Source organism: Egretta garzetta, unplaced genomic scaffold, assembly GCF_000687185.1.
Source record: "Egretta garzetta isolate BGI_Z169 unplaced genomic scaffold, ASM68718v1 scaffold80, whole genome shotgun sequence".
Taxonomy (NCBI): Eukaryota; Metazoa; Chordata; class Aves; order Pelecaniformes; family Ardeidae; genus Egretta; species Egretta garzetta.
The window spans coordinates 56,469-65,709 of NW_009258214.1; the positions used below are offsets into that span (position 1 = coordinate 56,469).

At 49.5% G+C, this 9,241-nt stretch overlaps 1 protein-coding gene across 1 annotated transcript; it reads right to left on the reverse strand.

Moving 5' to 3' along the window:
• Positions 1-6,710: 6,710 nt before the first annotated feature.
• LOC104122738 (olfactory receptor 14J1) lies at positions 6,711-7,295 on the reverse strand. The gene has a single exon (XM_009635278.2). It carries the CDS (start codon positions 7,293-7,295, stop codon positions 6,711-6,713), a length of 585 nt encoding a protein of 194 aa, XP_009633573.2.
• Between the last annotated feature and the right edge of the window lie 1,946 nt (positions 7,296-9,241).

Here is a 9,241-nt window from a genome sequence, read left to right on the forward strand (position 1 = left end):
CAAGCCCCTACCCGTGCCCTCCCCTCCCTCCCCCCCCCCCGCTTCTTTCAAATTCCTGTAGTGCTCCTCTATCACCCAAAATGTCACAGCCTCAGGCTTCTTTCAATTCTCTCTCCGTTTGAACCTAGCACTGAAATGCACATCTGCTGCCTTCTGGCTGCCTCAAAATCCAGACTCAACCTACTCCATTTCAGCATGACCAGCCCCTGTCATTTCAGGTCTTCTTCCAACCTTCAACATGTTCACTCCCACACACACATCACTCTCTACCTCTCCTCCCATGTGTCTCAAAACCCCTTCCCTCTTCCCCTGCAGTGATGGGATATCACTTCATGAGATTTGTGTCATCCTCCAGGTTCATGGATGTTTCCTGAGGTCCATCCAAGTGTGGGGACTGACAGAGGGCAAAGAGCAAGGCCAGCTCAGGGGGCATGACTGAGCACAGCCACCTCCAGCACTGTGCATTCCCCATCTCCTAGGTTGAGCCACACAATGTGGATGCATCTCCATCATCCCTGCTCTGCCTCCTTTCCTGCCATATTCCCAGGACAGACATTCTCCACCCACAGACATCAACTACTTTCCACTTCTGGGCTCAAACATGGTTTTAGGGATTTGTTAAGCCTAAGTTTAAGGTAAGGATCAGTTAAACAAGGCATCACCTTGTTTCTCACTGACGTTGCCTGACCCTCTGCCCCAGACCTACACATGGCCCATCACTACTTCTCAGGGCCACTCATACATCAGAAGAGGCTGTGAGCTTCTTGGATCTTCCTTGAGCTTATTAACAATCTTGCTGGCTCCATTCAGAGCTCATGGTGAGACTTGTCTGTAGCAGGGCCTTTATGACCATCTCTTATGAAATGGTTGTCTTTTTATGAGCTCTTGTGCAGAAAGAGCAACCACAGAAAAGCACCAAATACACCAAAATGGATGCCGGGTGAAATGCCGGCAAGAACTGGGTGAGCTAGCCCCACGCCTGGGCAGGGAGTCTGTCCTGAGAAGGGGATTCAGCATCTGCCACTCTCTGGAGAGGGAATTCAGCAGTGTCTGTGCCACCTGGGGACACAAAGGGTGACGTTTGCAAGGCCACCCTTCATCTGAACTATGCCAGGTATGTACTTGACGATGGGGTAGCACATCTTATATTGCAAGCACTGGATTCAAATGGCATTGCCCAGAGTGGCTGGCACAGATGGATGCAGACTGCTACCTTGCAGATGTTTAGATTTAGGCAGATAAAGGCTCTTTTTTTGTTGTTTTTTAAGCTACTGATACACCTGTGGAAATCACACAAAGACCTGGAGGTGACTGAAGGCTTTTTGACAGAAGCCCCAGTAGTTTTGCATGCAAAAAATCAGGATGCAAGGGGGCAAGGGAAGGATGGATGGTTTGGGCACTGTTCTGCGGTTTGGCAAACTCAGACGTGCTCCCCTTTCCCCAGTGCCCTGCTCTCCTCAGTGACATGCGTGAGAAACTCTACCAACTAGGCCTAAACCTCCAGTTGGGTCAGGTAACTTGTGTTTAATGGCCGCTAGTGTTCTCCTGACATTTCATGATTTGAGCTACCCTTACAGCGCAAACTATTTCAATTGACACTATCGCCATCTTCCATCTGACACAGCTACTGTCATCTGACACAACTGCCTTGGCTATCCAGGAAAATTGGAGCAAATTGGTTCCTGAATTGGACCTTTTCCCCTTTGCTGGAAATGAGAAGGAAGAAGGCTCAAGCCAAGAGGCCCAAGAAACACAGCTTCACATAGGGCCAACTAATGAAACCATTGCATAGCCTGTGGGACTGGGCTCTTTTTACTGACAGAGAAATTGTGAGTCCACACAATACAGCTTCCTTCTTCTGCTTGATGGTGATGAACTAATGTGCCCTCATTTCCTTCCTGGCAGTCATTCTTACCTGTCCAGCTATAATTTCTCAGTAGGTTGCCTCTGGCGTGAAGTTTTCAGCACAGTGCTTTTTCCTCTCTCTGCTAACTCTTTCTTATCATTTCCAAGATTACACTTCTTAGACAGTACTGACCTTCAACCATCCCTGCTCCATAGCTTTCCTCCCTGTTTTTAAGAATGCAGGGAGTTGGAATAGGGGAGTTGTTTCTGGTTTTTTAGCCAAAGAAGGCCAAGGGACAGATCCCAGATTAGTGAAAGCAGGAAGCTGGAAGCTCCCTTCACCTGCCCTGCATTTCAGCACGTAAAATGAAACCAACCTTGTCAAAAAGTTTGCTTTGATTCTCTTTAAAGCACCACATGAGCCAGGAGACAGGCCAGAACACCTAAAGAAGAATCACACTTCTCTGGACAAAAAGAATATCAGGTGGCATAGCATGCCAATTCCTGAATTCCAGGAGCTGGTCAAATGACTCATCCCCATTTCTGTAATGGTGGCTTTGATGCCTGGTTCATGTGCGGACCCTGTACATGGATGCTGACATTTACTGAGCAACTTGCTCTGACCTCAGAGCTGTCCCTACTTGGAACCCAAGGTAGGACTAGAGACCTCCTGAACACAAGACAGTTCCACCTAAAATTGTCTGATGAGCCTATGCTGTAGAGACCCTCACCTCCTGCTAGAGCTGAACCCTGAAAACCTCCAGAGATGGAGATCATGGAGAGTTTCTGGGTGTCCTGATGCAGCGCAGCACCCCCCTCCTAATCAGTTTTTCCTCATGTCCAGGGTGAAACTTTCAACAGGCAGTTTGTGGCTGTTGCCTCTGCCATACCATCTGCCACTGCAGAAGAGTTTGACTCCACCATCATCTCTTCAGGTCAGTGTCACCTGCTTTTAGACTGCCCCGTGCCTCTCCTTCAACAGCCTAAAGAGGCCCAAGTTCCCTCAGCCTAAAGAGGCCCAAGTTCCCTCAGCCTTTCCAGATATCTCATGTACTTTAAGTCCAGAACCCCATCATGACAGACTTCCTCTGTACCTTCTCCAGCTTCTGCATGCTCATCTTGAAGTGGGAAACCCACTGGCTCATATGGCATCTACCATAACTCCCATCGCCCTCCTCAAGAACACTCCTCAGCCAGTCCTGGTAAAGCCTGTCTGGAGCAAGTGGTTATTCTGCCCCCCGTGCGGACCTTGCCTCCTTATGCTTGTAAAACTTCAGGAGGTTTCTGTTGGTCCAATAGAAAATGGCATCAAGGTTCCACTGGACTGAAACACCAACATTTCAGCATTTAAGGTTTGTGGGCTAATGCCTCCAACAAGATAACAATATTGGGAATCACAAGCCACTACAGGTAATGAAAAATAATTTTGTGTTTAATGGAGTTGCTACCCAAGGTGGAAAATACCATAGCAACCACCTCAGAAACACCAAAAGAGGGGACAAAAATGAAAGGCATGGGCAATGGGGAAAGGATTTCACAGGGCAGGCTGTTCTTTTTGGAGGGTATGAGGATAGTAAAAGAGAAGAAGCTGAGGAGGGGGAAAGAGGGAATGGTAACATTGATGGGACGGTTAAGTGCATGGGAAAGAAAAAATCAGCAGAGTTTGAAAGTGAAGGCACAGGAGTGGAGACCCCAGTGTGATTTGCTTTGTATTCAGTGCACTGCCCTGTGTCTATGCGATAGAGAATGGACAGACCTTGCCTCATTGCAGTGGTAGGATTTGGTCATTGACCCAGAGGCACTGAGATGCTCTGCATGGTGCCTATAACACAACCAGTCTGAATGGGGGGAGGTCCCTGTATAGGACCTGTGCTGACCATGTCGGCTGCATGCACTTGTGCTGGAAAGCTCTGGCATCTCACGAAGCACCCAGGCCTGTATTTGGTCATCAAATGGAGATTCAACTGCACTGAATTAGGCTAGGCGATGAAGGGGTGTACATGAGAAAACTGCCATTACGCCTAAAGGGACTGTAGGAAACACAGCTAATGGTGAAGAGAAAGGAAGGCTTAGATCCTCCTAGGGCGTATGATGCCTTGTGGTCAGATAAATAGCACTATAGGCCACCACGAACATAGAGAGTAGGGAAATGTTCATTTGCTCTACATATTGGCATCTGCTTCTGGCCAAAGGAACACACCACCAGGCTCCAAAATGCTGCCCCCAGATGCTACCCTGTCTCTCAGAGTTGCTCCAGTAGAGCGTGCAGTCACTTGCACATACCTTGGACCATCTCTTGCATCTCAAATGTCACCAGGTGTTTCTGCTGAAGGAGTTCCCTCCTGCCCTCCATCCCCATTAATTATCAGGGGAGATGAGACAAGCAGCTCACATGCAGGTGCCTATTTTGTGCACACCTGAATTGAGGCAAGAGGAATCCCAGGGCTTGTGGGGTTCTGGCAGGCATGGGATGAAGCTGAATCCCTGTCTAGGCCCAGGACTGCAAATTGAGAGTGAGATGCCTTGAAAGACTCAGCTGTACACCTATCCTCAGCAGGGTTAAAGGAGATCCCCTCCTGTCACTGCCTAGGAGTCCTTTCTAAGACTTAAGACAAGAAAAGATGATTCTTATACATAAGCCTTTTCCTGATAAAAGAAATTACACTGCTAGAAATAAGTGTCTTTCCCCAGCTAAGGAGAACACCATTGTGTATTTCACTCTGCTTCACAGCAGGTTCCTCTGGTGCCCCAGAGACACCTGCAGGGAGCCCAGAGAGGGCAGAGCAAGTGATGCCCTGGGCTGGTCCTCTGCTGCTGAGCTGGGCTGGGCTCCTGGGATGGAGGGAGCTCACGGCAAGTGGGCAGCACTGCAGAAAGACAGATCTGCCTAGGAGCAGCTCCTCTGCTGGAAAGCTGCATGGTGGAAAGAGACCTGGGGGTACTGTTTGACAGCTGGCTGAATATGAGCCAGCACTGTGCCCAGGTGGCCAAGAAGGATAATGGCATCCTGCCTAGTATCAGGAATAGTGTGGCCAGCAGGAGTAGGGAAGTGAGCGTGCCCCTGTACTCGGCACTTGTGAGGCCGCACCTCGAATACTGTGTTCAGTTTGGGGCCCCTCACTACAGGAAAGACGTTGCATTGCTGGAGCATGTCCAGAGGAGAGCAACAAAGCTGATGAGGGGTCTGGAGCACAAGGCTTACTTGGAGCGGCTGAGGGAGCTGAGGTTGTTCAGTCTGGAGCAGAAGAGACTGAGGGGAGACCTTATCGCCCTCTACAACTGCCTGACAGGAGGCTGCAGTGAGGTGGGGGTCGGCCTCTTCTCCCTGGTAATGAGCGATTATCACCATCATTGAGCTCAAGGCAATCAAAACACTCTCTAACATACAGGGCTACCCCACAGCCTCTCCTTTCTTACCTAGCCCACTTGAAGAGTTTATAGCCATCCATGGCAGCACTCCAGTCATGTGAGTTGTCCAACCACGTTTCTGTGATGGTAACTGTAGCATAATTTTCCTGGTTCACAATAGCTTCTAATTCCTCCTGTTTGTTGCTCATGCTGCAAGCATTGGTATAGATGCACTTCAGTTGGGCTCATGATACCACCACTCTTCTGAGGGGAGAAGTCTTAATTCCTAAGTGACAAATCACGGTTGTTACTAACCCATCAATAACCTTCGCATCTTTGCTGCCACTTGCATTACTATCCGCTACTTCCTCTGAGGTGACAGACCAAAGGTCATTGCTAGCACACTGTCCCTCACACATTGGCGTACCATCCCCAGGTTTATTTCTAGCAAGCCTGGTTTTATTTCCCTCCCACTTCAGATCTAGCTTAAAGCTCTCTCAGTGAGCCCTGCTAACTTCTTGGCAAGCATCTTTTTGCTCCTTGCAGACAGGTGCACCCCGTAATTTGTAGGTAGGCCTGGTGTTGTCTAGGCCAACTTATGGTCAAAAAAACCCCAAATTCTGCTCCTCACACCAATATCAGAGACAGGCATTTATTTTGTGGCTCTTCCTGTTCCTTCCCTCATCATTCACTGTAATGGGAATGATTGAGGAGAACACTACTTGTGCACCTGATCCCTTCATTATTTGTCCCAAGGCCTTGATGTCCTTCTTAATGGCCCTTGGACTTCCTGTGCAGATTTAATCACTGCCTCCTTGGAAAATCAATAATGGATAATAATCTGTGGGCCTTACCAGAGTTGGAAGATTTCTGTCCACATCTTTAACCCAGGCCCCACGTAGGCAGCAATTCAGTGCTTTCCTTTTGGGGACCTTCCCCTTTGAGAGTATTTCACCTGGTGTGTCTCCATTCACTCCCACCCCAGGATATATGCTGAGTCCACATCCTCTCCTCACCCCTCCAAATTCATTTCCATAAAGACTGCTATATGCCATCAGTCCTGAAATACATGAAGAAGCCCGAGGAGGTAATGGGGAGCTCATGGATCATCTCCACTGCCATTGGACACCAAGAAGAGAACCTTAAAAACCAGAACGTGCAGTGCAGTGGAACAAAAAAGTACCATGGGCTTAATCCCCAAACACAGGGAGAACCAAGGAGAACAGATTATTTAAAAGGACAATTCCTTGGACATTTTATTGGCAGCAGCTTTGTGGAAGAGCCCAGCCTCCAGGCATTGCAGCTGGGAGATGCACTTTTATTGAAGAGCTGTTATTGGACAGGCCAGATGTGACAGAGTGTTGTGTAAGGGGCAGACACAAGAGGATCAAATTTCAACAGAAGGAGTATAATCCAAAATAGTTATATATAAAGAGTACTATTGCAAGAGAAAAAAGCAGACTTGTGGCCTAAGACAAACTCTGGGAAATGTGCAGAGAAGGGGAGGCAGATCATTGTCAGTGAGACAGCGTCCATTGGATCAGTTTCCTTAGGGCCTCCTTGAGCTCCTGGTTCCTCATGCTGTAGATGAGGGGGTTCACTGCCAGAGGTACAACCGTGTACAGAACTGCCACCACAAAATCAAGGGATGGGGATGAGACGGAGGGAGGCTTCAGGTAGGAAAATGTGCCAGTGCTGACAAAGAGGGAGACCACAACCAGGGGAGGGAGGCACGTGGAAAAGGCTTTGTGCCATCCCTGCTGAGCGGGAATCATCAGCACAGCCCGGAAGATCTGCACATAGGACAGCACAATGAAAACAAAACAGCTAAGTGCTAAACAGGCACCAAACACAAGGAGCCAAATCTTCCTGAGGTAGGAGTGTGAGCAGGAGAGCTTGAGGATATGGGGGACTTCACAAAAGAACTGGTCTATGGTATTGCCCTTGCAGAGAGATATGGAAAATGTATTGGCCGTGTGCAGCACAGCATAGAGGAACCCACAGCCCCAGGCCGCTGCTGCCATGTGGACACAAGCTCTGCTGCCCAGGAGGATCCCATAGTGCAGGGGTCGGCAGATGGCAACGTAGCGGTCATAGGCCATGACAGTGAGAAGAAAATACTCTGCTGACATAAAGAAGAAAAAGAAAAAGAGTTGGGTCACGCACCCCTGGTAGGAGATGACCGTAGTATCCCAGAGGGAATTGGCCATGGATTTGGGGACAGTAGTGGAGATGGAGGCCAGGTCAACAAGGGAGAGGTTGAGGAGGAAGGAATACATGGGGGTGTGGAGGCGGTGGTCACAGACTACAGCAGTGGTGATGAGGCCGTTGCCCAGGAGGGCAGCCAGGTAGATGCCCAGGAAGAGCCAGAAGTGCAAGAGCTGTAGCTCCCGCTTGTCTGGGAATGCCAGTAAAAGAAACTCAACGATGGAACTCACATTGGACATTTTCTTCCTCTCGGCATAGGGACCTGTTTAGAGAGGAAAATGAATCAAAAAGTTAGGATAGATTAATCTGAGCAAAATTGATTCAATTTTCACCTCCAAAACTTCCTCTCTCCTTTCAGGAAGTAAGTAAATAGGGACTCGGGATGATCTCAAGTTAAATACGCTTTAGATATCAAGGAGCTTTTCAGCATTCTCACTCCCAATTCACGCAGATAGAGAGCTTAGCTGAGGGGATTTTATTTTCTGTATTTTTTTCAAGTTGCCCCACCACAGCTGAGGACTTCTGGAGTATTTGCAATCCTGCTGCACTCCAAGAGAAATCTTGTGGGTCCTGAGAGGCAAAGGGACCGTCCCTTAGTGCAGAGGGAGGACAGCCGCTCTCTCGATCAGCCCTGGTCTCAGCTGCCCTGTGCTGGCAGCACTTTCAGCTCCAGGACTATTGCACCAGGCGGTTCCCCCCAAAGAAACAGGACACTGCTGGGAGCAGAGGAATCCAGTTTCCAAGTGCAGATCTCCAAACCCCTCAGCCCGTCGTACCTGCGGAGGATCTCAGTTCTGCCCTCCCAGCAAGGGACACTGAGGACTCATGGCAGCTGCCCACCTACCCAGCAGCATTTCCATGGCATCAGCCCCATGGTGTCTTCTCTGTTGGTCACCTGAAAAACACACTGATGCCATAGGAGTGTTGTGACCTTCTGGAGGGCAGATCCTGTAGATCCTGCAGGTTGTAGGATAAGCCAGCTCTAGGAAATGCCTCCAGGAACACCAGATTCAATGCCCTGCAGCCACAGACTTACCATATAGAGGGCTGTAAAAATTTCTAATAGAGTGAGCTCTCAGCACCCTCCCACCCCAGGCTGCCTTTAACCTCTCTCTGCCTCACTCCTCTCCTCTCAGTGCTTGCAGGCAGTGCCCTCAGCCCTGCTGCGCTTTGCAGAGGAGCTGCTCCTGGGCAGAGCTGTGTCTCTGCAGTGCTGCCTGCTTGCCATGAGCTCCCTGCATCCCAGGAGCCCAGCCCAGCTCAGCAGCAGAGGACCAGCCCAAGGCAGCACTTGCTCTGCCCCCTCGGGGCTCCCTCCAGATGTCCCTTGGTCTCCAGGGGAACTCACTGTGCAACAGGCTGAAGTCATCCCTGATGTTCCCTCCACCAGCAGGGGAGAGACACTTCTTTCCATCAGTGTTATTTCTCCTGTCACAACAGTTTCTCTCAGCTCCCATGCTAATTAATGGAGATGGAGGGAGTTGTTCAGGTGGGAACACCTGGTGACATTCAAGGTGACACCAGAGTTTATCCATATGTGCAGCTGACTGCAAGCTCTAATGGAGCACTGCTGAGAGACAGGGCAGCTTCTGGGGTCATTGCCTTGGAGCCTGGGGAGGAATTGCTTTGGTAGACGGGAATCACAGCAGATGTTTACAGTTAGGACAACTAAAGCCTTCCCTATTCATAGAATCATAGAATCATAGAATGTTTAGGGTTGGAAGGGACCACTAGTGGTCATCTAGTCCAACCCCCCTGCAGTGAGCAGGGACACTGCTAACTAGATCAGATTGCTCAGAGCCCCATCCAACCTGGCCTTGAATGTTTCCAGGGATGAGGC